The 17,868-nt window shown below is 39.1% G+C and overlaps 1 protein-coding gene across 13 annotated transcripts in view; it reads left to right on the forward strand.

The window, feature by feature from the left end:
• The first annotated feature begins 1,470 nt into the window (after positions 1-1,470).
• The window catches only part of PHKA2 (phosphorylase kinase regulatory subunit alpha 2), a 92,079-nt gene continuing 75,681 nt past the window's right edge, over positions 1,471-17,868 (forward strand). For 7 of the 13 annotated variants that reach the window (XR_014026407.1, XR_014026408.1, XR_014026409.1 and 4 more), the window contains exons 1-7: positions 1,476-2,125; positions 6,711-6,931; positions 12,069-12,227; positions 12,877-12,924; positions 13,894-14,062; positions 14,505-14,587; positions 16,771-16,851. Coding sequence is in view for 4 of the 13 variants with exons in the window: in XM_081327440.1 (XP_081183566.1) it covers positions 6,854-6,931; positions 12,069-12,227; positions 12,877-12,924; positions 13,894-14,062; positions 14,505-14,587; positions 16,771-16,851 (618 nt within the window). In the remaining 9 variants the exon portion in view is untranslated. Of the gene's footprint in view, positions 2,126-6,677; positions 6,932-12,068; positions 12,228-12,876; positions 12,925-13,893; positions 14,063-14,504; positions 14,588-16,770; positions 16,852-17,868 lie in introns of all 13 variants that reach the window. The other 6 variants (XR_014026403.1, XR_014026404.1, XR_014026405.1 and 3 more) reach the window with 2 other exon arrangements.

Genomic DNA, 17,868 nt, shown 5'->3' on the forward strand with positions numbered 1-17,868 from the left:
CAGGTTAAAGGTATATGCCTTGTATCTATACCACCTACCCACCTTTCATCTCTTTGGATGGGACAAAGGCAGCTCTAGGTAAGACATTGATTCAAGATAAATATTCTAGCTTTAAGCACTACAAAAATATTTGTTCATCTAATATGGTATTTTCCAAGACGTGGGGGAAAATCTAAAAATTCCACAGCAAGGCAATCTTGTTATTAGGACTATCAAGATCTCAGAAAGTTCTCTACTCTCCAAGGATGCATATCTAGATACTAGGAAAATCCACCAGCTTTGTTAATATAAACAGATTCTTTTTCTTGTTTTCCTCTTAAGAAATACATATCTGATTGAAGGCAAAAAGTCTCTTTAAAAATTGGATCAATATTTTTAAATATAGAAAATCAAGTACTATTTTCCATTTCAGCAACTAATGTTGTTTAGAAATATTGTAGTCTTTTGCTTATTTTTTTCTTGTGATAACACCAAAGCTTAAACATCTGACAGTGGTTTGTTAGAAGAACTGTGGATTAATATACAATATGAAACAACAATATTTAGGGAGCATACAGAATACAAAGATGGTTGAAGTGAGCAAGCAGGTTCCAACTGCTATTCTCCTCAGACACAGTCTCTTAAAGGGAGACTATCCCCAAGTACTCTGCTGACTCATTCTCTATATATCACTTCTGCCAGTCAGCTACTAAATTATAATTACCTTGACAACTAATACTGCTGAGATGAAGTCTTAATTGCATCCTGCAATTATATCCATGCCTGATACTTTAATATAAGCAATTTACTTTTATATTCTTGCAATGATTTAATTTTGAGCTATTTCTTAACCCATACACACACACACATACACAATAGAGGATTATTATTTTGTCATCATACTAAATATATTGCCCAGTGTCAATTTCAGTTGTTTCCTGTAAACAAAATAAACATGAATTATTTTCCTTTGAACTACTCTTAAGTGTGCATGAAATGAAGGATATATCTAAGTATTATAAAATGTCTCCCAGTAGTAGCCAAGATACCATAATGTGTTTTGGTGAACATATCATAATGACATAGATGTTTTATCTCTATATTCAAAATATTTTCACCCATAAAAATGGATACTTATAAAAACACATTCTACAAAATGAATATGATTTGGCTTTACAAGGACTTTAATCTCTCAAATCTCTGCAGATTCTAGTGTCTAAAATACCACACGGCAGAATTGGTAAAAAGTTAAAATATGGCTGTCAAATTTTAAAATAAATATGCATTCCAAGGGTTACCTAAGGACATTCAGTCTGAAGTCTAAAGTTATCCGCCCAAATGCTTTAGAATTATTCGCGGTTATGTTTTACATAGTATTAACATAGCTATCTTTTTAGCAGCACAGTAATTTTAAACGCACTTTAAAGCTTGTTAACTCTATGTGAGCCAATCACGCACAATACACAACTTTGACCTTCAGAACCGCCAAATCGCTCCCGGGGATCCTGCTGACGCAAAAGTAAAGGCGGGCTGCAGCCGCTCGCTTCCTGATAGCCTCATAACGAAACCTTAACATAACGCTGAAAATAAAACGAAGGGCGATCTTCCCCTACGCTGAGCCTATACGTTACCAAATAAAATCTCTTCCCGTCGCCTGCCCGCATCTGGAGAACGATGCCAACATCTTAAGTTTTAAGGCTCTCTACTGAGCTTTCAGGACGCGGCTAAAAGCGCGAGCCTCTTAAGAAAAGAGATGGCGTTTGGTTCCGGCTTTTGCGGATCCTGTAAAGAGTCTATTAATGAGGAAGGAACACTCTTCAGGCCCTGGTGACGTGTGTGGACGTAATTAGCCTCGCCTAGCATGTTTAGGTTCGCGGGCTCCCGCAGGAACAGTCTTCTAACCCCCTCCCCCCCACGCGAAACCCTGTGACCGGCAACAAAGATTCCCTTGCTACAACCTTGCAAACTAGCCACTGGATTCTTAGAGGGCAAGCAACATCGATTGTAACATTGGGCAAGAATTTGGTGGATTGGTTTTAGGTTTTTTTTTGGGGGGGGGGCGAAGAATATTTCCTTCCGACAGAATAGCTTCGAGAAGCAGATTGCTGCTAGCTGGAAAATGAGAGCCCGTGTCAGTCTTTGGCAGGTAAGATCGGCATCTCTGCCTATGGCGCATTGGAGTTATGAGGAAGAGGGATTAGTTTGTTTGCGATGAAGTATCAAATAAGAATCTACTGAGAGCCAGATTCGATGACCTTGGGACCTCTTCCTAGTCCTCCTGCGTATATTTGTGTTTCTATCTAACTATTCATGTATGTGTCATAATGTTTTGGAATCACTTTTACTTCGGCATTGGAGGACATCGTAGAGCCCTGGACATACATCTGTAATGTGTAATGAAGTAATATGATTTAATATTAAGTCACAAAGTCTTTAGTCTTTTTTGCTCTCCTAATCACATTCTACACAAATTGTAATGCTCACCATTTTATGGTGATCTGGTCCCTTTCTGACATGCTAGGTTGAATTTCCCATAAATTCTCAATCAAGAGAGACCAATGCATCAGCAGAGGAATGTGCAAGATAGAAAAGGCTACATTAAGTCTTCAAATCTGGATCTTGTAGTTTTCATTTTATTATATAACTAACATGCTATTCCTTGCAAGATCTACACATCACATTGTAAAATACTCATGTTAAAGTTAAAAAAGTGAAAAGGTACAGAAAGTAATATGACTTTTTATCTAAAATGCTTCCAAATAGAAAATTAGTGTTTTTTTCTTCAGTTAACAAACACTATTGTGCTTGATGTGGTAAACATAAAGTTCACATTCTTACTTATAAGGCATGCTCCAGAAAACAGGAAATGGCTGCCTAGATTCACATATAGGAAAAAAGATAAATCTTGAATGTAAGCAACCTAGGCAGTTGACTAGTTTGTTTCTACATTTTGATTAATTTTGGAGCTGCATTTTGCAGAAATAAGTTTCAGATCTGTCTGGACTAATAGAAGCATAAATAGAAGATAGATAGAAAATAGAACTGTCATAGATTTAATATAGTTTGTATAAAATTGCAGCCAGTTTAAATGCACAATTGCTTTCTTTGTTCATATTTTCATATATATGATCTGTATTTCAAAAGATCAGATGGCCCAAGATAGCAGCAATTGTTTAGTATTTTGTATCTGTTTCTTCCCATCTGGTGGTCATGATAATTTTTTGTAGCCTGGATCTAGTAGCTCTAGTGCAGGCATTTCAAACTCACCACGTCATGTGACTTGTCGCGACCTATTGCAACTTTTTTTCCCTTGCCGGACATGGGGTGGCGCAGCTTCCACCTGACACATCCGGCCCATAGGCCGGCAGTTTGACATCCCTGCTCTAATGTTTACTTGATAAACATATTTTATAACATTTTAGGCAAAGAAGGGTTCTAGGGAGCCTATGTTCATGCATGACAAATTATAAACCATGGTTTATTAACTACTATGGCGAAGCCAAAACAAGCAAACCATATTATGTTTTAATATGTAGTGTGGACCAGGACATCAAGTTAATACATAGTATTAAGGGTTCAATTTAAGCCGATTTGGGGGGTTGGTGGGATTTTAAGGCTGGAGGTAGGAAATTTTTTTCACAAGCCCCTCTTTATCCTGCAAAAGGGGGGGGGAGAGACAAAATATTGCTCTTACAGCAAAATTATCTTTTCAATTATATCACCTCTACTCTTTGGAGACTAAACTGCCATGGTTGACTTGCTACACTGCCTGCCTGCAACCAAAAAACAATAATGGGAGGGGGAAGGGAAGGCATTGGAATCTGAGGGTGGTTTGGGAGGGAAACTCTGGAATGCAAGTGTGCATCTGGAGCCAGAGACAGTTCCACCCCAAGGTCACCAACACTGGGAATGTCCAAAGCAAACAGATTGTTCTCAAAACACCCCAGGTGGAACTGATTGGTGGACAAAGGACCGTGAGAGGACCATGGGGGCGGGAAAGGGGAATTTATCTTAAGCTTTCGTGCACGAAATGTTAGAACTGCCTTTTCCACTTCTATACCCACGTGGCTTTTCAGTAAAGTATACTCTTGGAGAAAAAAAAATGTCACAGGATGATGGACATTAAACCAGTTCTCTCAGTAATAGCCTACCTGGACTCCACCAGGAGGTCAACCTTGAGATTACAGCCAAAGACACGGAGGAGAAAAGCCAGGAGAAATCCCAGCTTGGGAGGAACCGGCACTGCTTCATGCTGGAGCATGGAGGCAAATTATTGATATTCCCCTGAAGCAAAAAACAGAGGTCTGAGCAGCCACTTGCAGCCATAAAGCAGCAAGTGAAGAAAGCCCCTACCAGGGCTGAAGGCCCGCTGGGCGACGAACATAGGTAAGGCACCAGAGGCCGAAGACCCTCTTCTCCCTACGGGGGTCTTTGTGGCCTGAGGCAATAAATGGCAAGTGAGATGATTAGCCAACTGGGATGACCCCACTGAATGGAAGATCCCAATTGATGGTCACAGCCTGTCCATGGAACAGTTGAGAGAGAAGTTCAGAGGGATGGAGATTCATACAGCAATGACGCCAGGACGCAGTGGCTGCTACTGCCTGCTTAGTGGCCATGAAAACCCTGATGGACCTGGCGATTCCCCCTCCCCCTATACTTCAGCTGATTGCACTAGTAGCCATAGCTGTGGCTAGAGCCCCAACACAAGCAGCAGTCATGTCTCCTTCCCCACTGCAACTGGCAGCACCAATGGTTGGGGCCGTAGCACAAGCACTCATAGCCAGGGTCCAAGGACTGGTGGCGACAACTGACATTACACCTCCTGGATATGTTCTAATATGGGAGGATCAGCAGCCCCCCCCCCCTTAGTAGTCCCAAGTTACCTAGCCCATGTCTTTGCTCAAGTTTGGCACCAGATGGAATGTTATGGGGCGATGTACCCAGATGACGCAACTTGGATCCATGTCACAGCAGTCAACCTGGAGGAGAGCACTGGAGGAGCACTGTACCCAGATGACGCAACTTGGATCCATGTCACAGCAGTCAACCTGGAGGAGAGTGATTGGTGTCATTGCGTGATGAAGCCCCAGAGCTGAATGACCTGGATGCTTTTATGCCAGCTCTACGAGAGCAATTTGAGGACCCTATGGTGGCTTGACACACAGAAGCCCATATCTGTTCCCTAAAGCAAGGAAAATGACCGGTGACAGAGTACATCCAAGACTTCCGCTGCCTGGCCAGCCACTTAGAAGACTGGCCTTAATGCTTGCTAATTCATCATTTTAGAGAAGGGTTAAACAAGGAGCTGAACCAGGATTACCTGCCCAGGGGGTGCAGTGCAACCTGTGAGCATGGTACCATATGGCCACAGAGGTGGAGATCAACCTGTTGGAATTCCATGAAGACACCAGGCCTCCAATGATGGAGCATCCACAACCTCTGGAGGCAGGTTGTTCCACTGGTTAATTGTTCTAACTGTCAGGAAATTTCTCCTTAGTTCCAGGTTGCATCTCTCCTTGATTAGTTTCCATCCGTTGATTTTTGTCCTGCCTTCAGGTGCCTTAGAGAATAGCTTGGCTCCCTCTTCTTTGGGGCAGCTCCTGAGATACTGAAAGACTGCTATCATGTCACTCCTAGTCCTTTTTCTCACATTGATGGAGAACATTGAGAGCCATCTCTCTCCTCCCCTCACTTCTAGCATTTTGCAGGTATAAGTAAAGGTAAAGGTTCCCCCGCACATGCGTGCTAGTCATTTCCAACTCTAGGGGCCGGTGCTCATCTCCGTTTCAAAGCTGAAGAGCCAGCGCTTGTCCGAGGACGTCTCCGTGGTCATGTGGCCGGCATGACTAGATGCCAAAGGCACACGGAACGCTGTTACCTTCCCACCGTAGTGGTCCCTATTTTTCTACTTGCATTTTTACGTGCTTTCGAACTGCTAGGTTGGCAGAAGCTGGGACGAGTAACAGGCGCTCACTCTGCTACGCGGCACTCGGGATTCGACCCGCCAAACTGCCGACCTTCCGATCGACAAGTTCAGCGTCCTAACCCACTGAGCCACAAAAAAGGGGCTATATCAGTATGGGAAGATAATGTTGCATGTATAACAATGGCAACAGGACGAGTTGGAAGCAGGAGTAAACACAGATATCATTATTGCAATGTAAGAGAGGCAGTAAAGAATAAACTAATAGAGTTAAAGCATTGCCCCTCTGAAAATAATTTGGCTGATATTATTAACAAAGCCTTTGAGTTCAGACAAGCATCAAAATTGGGTAAAGGCATTCGGATTATCAGCTGTTCAGCTCTAAATGGGAGGAGTGGCAAGGTAATTATGATTTAGTAGCTGACCGGCAGAAGTGATAGCAGAGTCAGCAGAGTATTTGGGGGTAGTATCCCTTTAAGAGACTGTGTCTGAGGTGAATTGCTGTTGGAACCTGCTTGTTCACTTCAACCGTTTTAATGTAATTGACTGTCTTGTGTTCTGTATGTTCCTGAATATTGTTTCACATTGTATATTAAACCACAGTTCTTTTCACAAACCATTGTCAGATCTTTATGCTCCTGTGATCACAAGAAGAAAATAAGAAAAAGGCTGTGATAATTTATAATTTTAAACAACATATAAGTTGCAAGTTGTCATTTTGACTGCACCTGGTATGTAGGCTAAAGGGGAAACTTTATCTGCTTGTTAATAGCTGCTGTTTGTTTTGCCTGTTGCCTGTTGCCAGCAAGAATTGCGGTTCCTCATGCTAATGAGTGAATGAACCACATGTGCTAACGGATGCTAGAGAGAAAGAAAGCGGCTCTGTCAACTTCCACAGCATCCAGCCACATTTTTCATGTTTCGTAAGGGATTGTGAGGAGGTTGGAAATGAGGAGCAGGAGCAATTCTGGAGTCCGCCTAGATGGCTACGCTCGGCTTGTTCAACAGACAATTTTGAATCATCAGGTGAGTACAGTACATTACTGGTTATAATTTGGCTCATCTCTCTAGATTTGTTGGCTCTATAAATAAATGTACTGTGTGAGATATTTAGGGCTATGTAGAATTGTTTTTCCCCCTATTGCATGGCAATAGCAATAGCCAATGAGAACATCATTAGCGTTCTATTAGAATAAGGGGAAAAAAGAGTCCACTTGAATTCAGCTAATTCTCTATCATTATGTCTTTGCTCTTAATCGGCGCTTCTGGGATTTTTTTTTTAACTAAAGGATTCTGCAGCCTGATAAAAGTTCAATTCCCCTATTTTTAAAGAAATCTGAACCTTTGGTTTTATATGGATAGGTGTTTGTGAACAAGTGCCAACATAGTACAAGAAACATTTATCTTTGGTTAGAATCAGAAGGTTTGTAGATTTCTGAGCAATTCTACTAATCTGTTCCAAAGTTTTTTGAGGCAGCTGAAAAAGCTTTAAATGGTTTAGAATGAAAAGGCATGTTCCTGAAAAATAAAGTATGGCATGTGGTCTCTACTTGTGTGGTTGCATCATAGACCGTTGTGATCTTTCTGAAGTCTGTAGTTAGGCAGATATTTGTTGTTCTTTTAGCTTCCCCTTCCAACTAGGCTTGTCTTCTCCTTGCTCCTATCATTTTTGTTCATCTGACAATAATAAATTGTGTGATGTTCCTGGAAGAATGTCCTACTCCCTCCCCAGGCTTCTCTCTGGTTTTCCTATCCAAGTGTCCAGGAATCATTTACGAGCAACTGCCTCATCCATAAGTATTTATCTCACATGATGCTTTCATAGAATGGAAATCTGATAGCAGAAATGGCATGATTAAGAAGAGTTAAAGGCCTTTTTAAAGACTGTTGCTATAAATATGCTTATAGAATGTAACATTTCCATTAAAAAAATAGCTAAGTGCTCTGAGTGCTCTGTCTAGTAAGAAATTCACAGGTTAAACTTCATTCCTGTTTGATTCAGGTAGTCAGATGATGAGTGCTATTGCTTATTTATGTATCCAAAGCAGCAACAAAAATACATTAGAGGGAGTATTAGTAGATTTGAGGAAACCTATTTTTAGAATTCCAGCCTTGCCAAATACCTAAAAGGATTGAGGTATCAAGTTACTATTTACTGAGCATTCTTTATAGCTACAGAATATCAAACTACATTGAGGTGTGGTTTAAATAAAAAAGTGGGAGAATGGATTAGTTGCAATGTTTTGTGACAATTTCACTTCTGTTAGTATAACAGTTAGCATTGCTTTTGTTTTTTTGGGTTATTTCTACCTCTATGTCATTATTTTCTACATAGTCTTGTGCAAATACCTGTACCTTCTCATCATACATAATTATGTGCATGATATGTACACTTTAAATATAGTATATATTTATGATTGAAGAAGTCCTTATAATAGAACTAATTCCAATGAATCTGATGTAATGTTGTGTGTGTGTGTGTGAGTAGGAGTGAAGGTTCGTTCTCTGATCTTGTGGGTTGGTTTCTGAACGTTTCGTTACCAGGCTAGGTAACATCTTTAGCAGAGTTTAGGGCAGGGATGTCAAACTGCCGGCTCACGGGCCGGACGCATCATCCGGAAGCTGCGCTCACCCCATTGCCAGCAATGGCAAAACCGTCCCGATACGTTGTGTGACATCACATGACATCGCTAGTTTGACATGTCTGGTTTAGGGGATATCAGTGACAGTCCTCTTCTGTTTATAAGGGCTTCAGGTGTGGGTGTGTCAAGTGAGCATCTGTGATGAGTCCTGTGATGGTCCAGGTGTGAGTCATCATTGAGTCTTGTGATGGGGAGGTTACATCAGGTCAGGGTCTTTGGGAGATGAACTGCAGGTGGGAGGGTGGCTTGCATGGGTTGGTTGAGGGTCGGTGCTGTCTTTGATTGGCTTTGCAGTTGATTTGGATTCTGAAGGTTCATAGGCTGGTTGTAGGTCGATGTGCAAGTTGATGGAATTGCTTGTGGAGTGCCAGGCTTTGATACAAGTGTGGCAGGTGGTAGTGTGGCTAATGATTTTTGTGTTGCTCCAATCGAACTGGTGCTGTTTGGTGTCGGTGTGGGTAAAGATTAAAGATTTGGGATTGTGGTGTTTGACTGTCAGCCAGTGTTTGTGGATCCTGGTTTTTAATTGATGTGATGTTTGTCCCATATAGAATTGGTTGCAATGGTTACAGTTTATATTGTAGATTACATTGTTTCTTTCATCCTTCTATATCTTGTCTTTGGTTCTGGATAATTCCTGGCAGAATGTGGCTGTGGGCTTGTGGGCTATTGCTATTCCTAGAGTTTGGAGAATTCTGGCTGTCATTTTTGACACCTGTTTTGTGTATGGTGGGGTTAGTTTTTGTGTGGTGATTGGCTTTGTGGTGTTATAGTTTGGGTGTATTTGGATAGTCATTACAGAGAAAGATGTTGAACAGTCGTTTCTCTTCTGCTTTTCTTAGTGTTGTGGTGCTGCAGTGTGTCCTGTCCCTTCTGAAGAGAGTCTGTGCACAGCTTCTTTTGTGTGCAGTGGGGTGCCTGTGAAGCTGAGGATCTGGTCCGTGTGCATAGGTTTGCAGTAAACAGGGGGTTCCAGTTCTCCACTGTCCAGTTTCCTTAGGTCGATGTCAAGGAATGGGAGTTGTCTGTTTCCTCTTCATGTGTGAATTTGATCCCAAGGAATATGTTACTAAGTAGCTGGTATGTTTCTTCAATTTGGGAGTGTTTGAAAATGATGAAGGTGTCATTGATGTAGCATGTCTAGAATTTTGGTTGGATAGTGGATAGAGATATGGATTTGAGTCGTTGTGTGACTGCTTCTGCTATTAGGCCTGATATGGGTAATCCCATCAGGGTGCCTTGTACTTGCTTGTAGATTTTCCCATTGAACTTGAAGTATGTGCTGTGGCGTAGGAGTTTCATGATGGCTTCTGTGGACATGGAATGTTCTGTAGTGGCATCATCTTTGTGGGTATAGTGTTTAGTGAGTAGGTGGTGTATGATTTGTTTAGCCAGGTCGATGTCAGTTGAGGTAAAGAGAGTGGTGATGTCAAAGGAGACCAGAATTTCTTCCTTGTTGATCTTGGTATGTTTGATGCATTGGAGAAATTGTTCTGGGGAGTTTATTGAGCGGTTTGAGTCATTGACCAGATGTCTGAGTTTCCTCTACAGGGTTTTTGCTAGTTTGTATGTCGGTATTCCAGGCAGAGACACAATTGGGGATAAGGGGATCCCGTTCTTGTGTATTCAAGACTCAGTGATGACTTACACTTGCCCCATCTCAAGACTGTCACAGAACCCTCACTTGATACACCTACACCTGAAGCCCTTATTAACAGAAAAAAGCTGACACTGACATCCCCTAAACTCCACTGAAGATGTTACCTAGCCTGGTAATGAAACGTTCAGAAACCAACCCACAAGCTTGGAAAATGAACTTTCACCCTCATCACACACACACAAACACACACACACACACACACACACACACACACTATCAGACTCACTGGAATTAGATCTATTTTAAGAACCTCTTCAATCATAAATATATACTATATTTAAAATGTACATATCATGCACTTGAGGAGATCAACCCTGGCTGCTCTTTAGAAGGCCAGATCCTGAAGTTGAAACTCAAATACTTTGGCCACCTAATGAGAAGGAAGGACTCACTGGAGAAGAGCCTAATGCTGGGAAAGGTTGAGGGCAATAGAAGAAGGGGACAACAGAGAATGAGGTGGCTGGATGGAGTCACTGAAGCAGTAGGCATGAGCCTAAATGGACTCCAGAAGATGGTACAGGACAGGAAGGCCTGGAGGAACGTTGTCCATGGGGTCGTGATGGGTCGGACACGACTTCACAACTAACAACAACATCATGCACTTATGTATGATTAGAAGGTACAGGTATTTGCTCAAGACAATGTACAAAATAATGTTTTGTGACAATTTCACTTCTGTTACAGAGCTACAGATATTCACCTAGATAGACAGACACATACACTGTGTGTGTGTGTATGTAAGAATACAGGGACAGCTAAGCTTTTTTAACACACACAAGTACATGTTCATGTATATATACATACATATGCATATATTATGTGTATATATATGTATATGTATCTATATGTGTATATATACATACATATATGCATACACACACACACACACACACACACACACACACAAATATATATACAGTTGCAAGAAAAAGTATGTGAACCCTTTGGGATTACGTGGAGTTTTGCATGAATTGGCCATAAAATGCGCTCTAAACAACAATAGAAAAACACAGTCTGCTTAAAATAATACTACACAAACATTAGCTGTTGTCATGTTTTAATTGAACATAACTGCAGGTAATAGCTGTGATCAGAATGTATTTTGCCCAAATTCATCTCATGTACCAGTAGTGCCATACATAGACAGGGAAACCCTTTATGTCAGTCATGCTTTGATCACTTCCCAATTGGACTACTGTATTGCAATGTGGCATCTATAGAGCTGTGCAACTTTCAATCTCTGAATATTTCCCTGAATTTTAAAGAACTTTTCAAGTGCATTAGAAGCTCTTGTCATTACTAAAGGCATTCGGGAGTCTGGTAAGGAAATCTCTCTGAAGTGATGATCCAATGGGTCATGGGTTGTCTAGTATCTTCTAATATTGCATGGTCAACAGAAAGTCTTAGACAAAATGACAGTGTTAGAATTAACTATCTTGCCTTTATCATAGTGGATTTGCATTTTGCTCGTTTTCCTGCAATCTCATACTTCAATCTGGTGAGGTTTATCAAATGGCAACTTAGAATGTCTTTATTTTGTGTAAAAGCTTCCTGTTCACCAAAGGGAAGTAAATGGGATCTTGTGGTCATTGTCTCAAAATGTATTGTGTTCTTCATTTTAATAAATTTTAAAGTAACCCTATAACGTAGCTGGTAATGTTTCGTAATAGACTTTGTATATGTTGGTTAATTAAATAGAGTGCCCATGGCCATCTACTTTCATTATAGAGATTACATTTGGGGAAAAAAACACCTTCCTAATACTCAGCTTTACTCCTCAACCACTATGGAACAGTAACTTTCTCTGTTCTGTTTAATAAAATGCTTCTTAATTTTCTTCCATTCATTTTTTAAAATTTAGAATCCAGTTACAGGACTACTTTCTGCCAGCACAGAACAAAAAGATGCTTGGGTACGAGATAATATATACAGCATTTTGGCTGTCTGGGGCCTAGGGATGGCCTACAGAAAGAATGCAGACCGGGATGAAGATAAAGCCAAAGCATATGAATTAGAACAGGTAGACCTTTGATTGCTACTACACTTATTTCCATATACAGTGTGTGAAATATATAGATAGGTAAATATCACCAGTGCTTTTCTAAGAATGTGCCCTTCATTTTAAATATATCACAGAATCTGTTAATTTGGAAGTAATGTTAAAACTTGAGAACTGAAAAAAGATAAACATGGATTTTTGAATAAAAACAACTTTGTTTTAAAGCTTTTGGCATGCCATCTTTTTTAATTATATGATATCTTGATTAATTTACAACCACATAAATTGACAGCATATCTTTAATATTGTAATATGTCAAAATGTTATCTAAGACAGAGCTCCTCAACTCCTGAGCTATACCAGAGAGTGAGCTTGCGCACGAGTAGCTCAACTTGAAGGAAAGGCAGTTGGTGGGCACTTGTGTGCGTACTGTGTGCTCGTGCATGCTGGCCCACCGCTTGCTGGGCTGCCAAGCCACAAAGATTAGGGACCACTGATCTAAGACAAATGTTTTTTTAAACCCTGGAAGAGTTTTAAAACACCGTATATAAATGCGTAGATCTAGATATTCAATTTTTGTATAAGCATTGATTATTAGTTATACTGGAGGTATACCTTCTAAAAATTAAATTGGATAGTAATGGTTTTTCTTTTTCTTTTGCTTCCATAGAATGTTGTGAAACTAATGCGGGGGCTCTTACAATGTATGATGAGACAGGTAAAAATCAACACAAATCTTTATTAACTTAATGTATAAGTGACTGAGTTTTGAACACTATTTAGTAGCACTAGGATCCCTCTAGATTGTGGAAAAGAGCTGAATTTTGACAGTGTGATTTCCCTTCCTCCTCTTTTTGGAATGGGAAAGAGTTATACACAATGTATTAAGTTTCTGTAATATATCTGTTTATAGTATTACTTTAAATGGTCACAAGGTTCCCCTCCCTCCCAAAAAATCTGACCAAAATTTTCAATTCCAGCATGATGTATTGGCCGCATTTAGAGTAATTTATATCCCTGTTTAGCAGCTGAGAATTAAGAATACTACCTAACTCTGCTAGTTCCAAATATTGTATTTTTGCTAGTTATCCCAATGTGATGTAATATATACCTGATTACACAATGATGGATTTCCCAGTTAAGCTTTCAGTTGTTCTTGTGTGTTTTTTTAAATAAAACAAGGTATTACTGTTGCAGTAATATGCTGCCTCACTAGATTGAATGATTCCATTCAAAAGTAATCTGCTCAATTAAATTTTGGTTTTGATAAATGTTTTAAATGAGAATGAGAAAGAGTCAATTTGGTGTAGCGGTTTAGGTACCAGGCTAGAAATGGGGAGACTAGTAACTTTTAGTCTTGCCTTAAGCATAAAGCCAGCTGTTGACATTTAGTTATTTATTAAATTTATCTGTCTTTGATCAAGTCAGTTTCCCTCTAGAAAGAAGGCAGTAGCAAACCATTCCTGAAATTTAGCAAAAAACTCTGTAAGGACTAGTCCAGGCACTTGCTAAGAGTCAGAACTGATTCAAAGATGTACGCACATGTACATACAATATTTTATTAAAGTTTTGTTGATTAAATCTCCTGAAATTAAACTGTGTGAAAATTTGAGTCCTGAGACAAAATTATAATTATGAAAGTTTATGCTTCGAAAATTGATTTTGGAATGTTGCCTGATTTCTTTAGGTAGATAAGGTTGAAAAGTTCAAGCACACTCAGAGTACCAAGGATTGCCTGCATGCCAAATATAATACGGCTACTTGTGGAACAGTAGTTGCAGATGACAAGTGGGGGCATCTACAAGTAGATGCTACTTCCCTTTACCTTCTTTTCCTGGCTCAGATGATAGCATCAGGTAAGCTATGTCATAATAATAGTGACCTTTGGAATCTTCTGAGGAGAGTTAAATGTTGTCATAATCAGCTAGCTGTATAAAAAATAATTAACTTCAATATTTGACTTATTGTTTTGCCATATTCAATAAGCAGATATGGATAAGTTACTATTCATGCTTCTAGTAGCTGTCTAAAATTCTTAGTCTTCCTCATCCTTGAGAAGGTCATATATGGGTTTTTTTCTGAAATATTTTAACTGGGTTTAAGTATGAATTGTAAATAGGTTGTTTTGCAAAGAATTGTATTTTAAGGAAAGCACCTATATGCCCATGCTTCTTTTAAAATTTGTTTATGTGAGAAATTTCTTATAAGAATGATAAATGAATGGAATAAAAACACGTAGTTCATTTTATTGTATGTGATTTATGTTAAATGTCTTATTAATGGTTCTTTCTTAATCAGGATTGCGTATTATTTTCACACTTGATGAAGTGGCCTTTATACAGAATCTTGTATTTTACATCGAGGCTGCCTATAAAGTTGCTGTAAGTATTTACTGTACATGGGCATTCCAAATTGAGAGTTTGTATCATTTGAAATCTCCCTATCAGAAATTTATTCTAAGTTAATAACAATAGTCATCTCCTTATCCTGTTTAATCTCTCCACTTGGAGAGTTCTTAGCTACTTGGGTTTGTCAAAAACTGATCACACCAGCCAGATAAATCTTATTGCATTCTTTGACAAGGAGACAAAATTAATGGATCAGAGGAATGCTGTGGATATTATTTACTTGGAGTTCAGTAAAGCATTTGATAAAGTAGACCATAACCTACTACTAAATAAGATAGGAAAAATGCGGGTTAGACAGCATCACCACCAGATGGATTTGTAACTGGCTGACCAACTGCACTCATCGGGTAGTTCTCAATGGAACTGCATCTACATGGAGGGAAGTACGCAGTAGGGTACCTCAAAGCTCTGTTTTAGGCCCAGTACTCTTCAACATCTTCATCAATGAATTTAATGAGAGGATAGATGGGGAACTCTTTAAATTTGCCAATGGTACCAAGCTGGCAGGAATAGCCAACAACACTCCAGAAGATAGGCTTAAGATACAGAAGGCTATTGACAGACTTGAACATTGGGTGCTATCTAACAAAATGAAATTCTATGGTGAAAAAAGTAAGGTGCTAGATTTAGGCAAGAAAAACCAAATGCACAGGTACAGTATAGGTGGTACCTCACTCAATGGTAGTAACTGTGACAGGGATCTTGGAGTCCTAGTGGACAATCACTTAAATATGAGCCAGCAGTGTGCTGCAGCTGCCAAAAAAGCCAACACAGTGCTAAGCTGCATTAACAGAGGGATAGAATCAAGATCAAGTGAAATACTAACACCACTTTACAATGCTTTGGTAAGGCCACACCTGGAATACTGCATCTAGTTTTGGTCACCACAGTGTAAAAAAGATGTTGAGACTCTAGAAAGAGTACAGAGAAGAGCAACAAAGATGATTAGGGGACTGGAGGCTAAAACATATAAAGAACGGTTGCTGGAATTGGGTATGTCTACTTTAATGAAGAGAAGGACTACAGGTGACATGGTAGCAGTGTTCCAATATCTCGGGTTGCCACAAAAAAGAGGGAGTCAAGCTATTCTCCAAACCACCTGAAGGCAAGACAAGAAGCAATGGATGGAAACTAACCAAAGAGAGAAGCAACCTAGAACTAAGGAGAAATTTCCTGACAGTTAGAACAATTAATCAGTGGAACAACTTGCCTCCAGAAGCTGTGAATGCTCCAACACTCGAAGTTTTTAAGAAGCGACTGGACAACCATTTAGGTATAGGGTCTCCTGCCTAAGCAGGGGGTTGGAGTAGAAGACTTCCAAGGTCCCTTCCAACTCTGTTATTCTATTCTATTCTATTCTATTCTATTCTATTCTATTCTATTCTATTCTATTCTATTCTATTCTATTCTATTCTATTCTATTCTATTCTATTCTATTCTATTCTATTCTATTCTATTCTATTCTATTCTATTCTATCCCACCCTACCCTACCCCACCCTACCCTACTTAAGATATCTCTTTAGCCCACCTCTAGGAAAATAAAAAGAAACATGCTCTGGGTCCTACTGTCCAAATCCCAGAAATGCAGAATGTCACAAATCTTGTTCCAATTCTGGAATACAAGGGGTGAACTATGAATGATGCAGTCTTGCATGTATGGAGGACTTTAAATGTTAATTTCCTTCTCAAACCAAAATGCCACATTCAGAGAATTCCAGATAAAATCCATAGAGTCAGCCTTACTAAACCAACCCTTAAAACCTTCCTAAATAAGCTCTTTCCATGTTTATTGTGAAGAGCTTGGTTAAAAAGAGATAATCCTAGCAGGATGTTCATAACCAAGCCCTGATTCTGCTTCCATCTATTTTTCCCCCTTTCTTTTTTCCTTAATTTCTTCTTTTCTCAGAGTATTTGTCCTAAGGTCAATGGAATGTGGGGAGCCAATGTCTTTGAGGAGACATATTTTTTCATCTGCTCCTCGTGCAGATATGCCCATGTACATAATTTGAACTAGAACCTATAAAATGACAATTTTCAGATTGATTGACTTGGTTGGCATCTCCATGTTGTTCATAACAATCTATTACTGTTTCTCCATATTTTTGGATCTGTGTTTTTAAAATGCCCTTGCTTTTTTCCTCTTGTTTTGTTTCAGGATTATGGCATGTGGGAACGTGGTGATAAGACAAATCAGGGCATTCCTGAGTTGAATGCAAGCTCTGTTGGAATGGCAAAAGTAGGAATGTTTCTGTTTTTTTATAAATAGATCAGAAATAATCACAGCTACTTGTGAGTTGATTGAAACTTAAAAACCTATACCTATAGACTTGAATTTAATAAAGCTTATTTCTGAATATTCACGTTTATTTCTAGTTTTGAAATAAAAAAATACTGTAGTAACTGATAGATTTGTTATTGATTTGATAAGGATCTTGATTAATTTCCTGGCTGTGAAAGTAAAATATATGCAAACAAGCCAGTGGATAAGGATCAGCTGAGGTTTTGGGGATAGGGAAATCAAGAAACTGGATTTTGCACATCTTTAGTTGCAGGATCAAAGTTCCAAAATGTATAGAAGTATTACTAACCATAGATCCTCTTGCAACTGACCGTTCTGACCAAACACAATTTAATGAAGATGCTCGTGCTAATATACCTCAATATAAACTGGCTTGTTTTTCTTAAAGCTGATATTTTCACTATATGGCAGTTGTGTTAGTACATATCAACCAGGGACAGTATAAAGATACTAAATTGAGTCACCTTGAAGAAAACAAGATCATTTCTAGATCCACCTGTTTTTGTGAAAAAATTGTTTTTTAAATTAATATTTAAAAATGTATACTTAAAATTAAGTATTGGAAACACTTAATATGACAAAGCATTAAAAACTTGTTTCACAGTGCATAATACTGTGGATGAATCTTTCTCTTGTATTAATACAGCTGAGTTGATTGCAAGACTTGTGCAACTGCTTTTGAAATTGGTTCTGATGGTCATTATTCTGACTGCATTAATGATTTGAAAATAAATGGTTTAAATTCATGCCTGCTAGTCGCAAAATATCTCTTTTGGAATGCTTAGCACTGCCTTAATACTTAATTATTTTAATAGTTTATGCATACACTATTTAATATGTGATAGCACCCCTATCCTCACTTATATTTATTATTTATTTATTTATTAATTTAATTTCTGGGAGAAATTCATCCAAATTGAAATTCTCTCTCTCTATACACACACACACACACAC

Source organism: Vipera berus, assembly GCF_964194415.1.
Source record: "Vipera berus genome assembly, chromosome: 4".
In the NCBI taxonomy this organism is placed as follows: Eukaryota; Metazoa; Chordata; class Lepidosauria; order Squamata; family Viperidae; genus Vipera; species Vipera berus.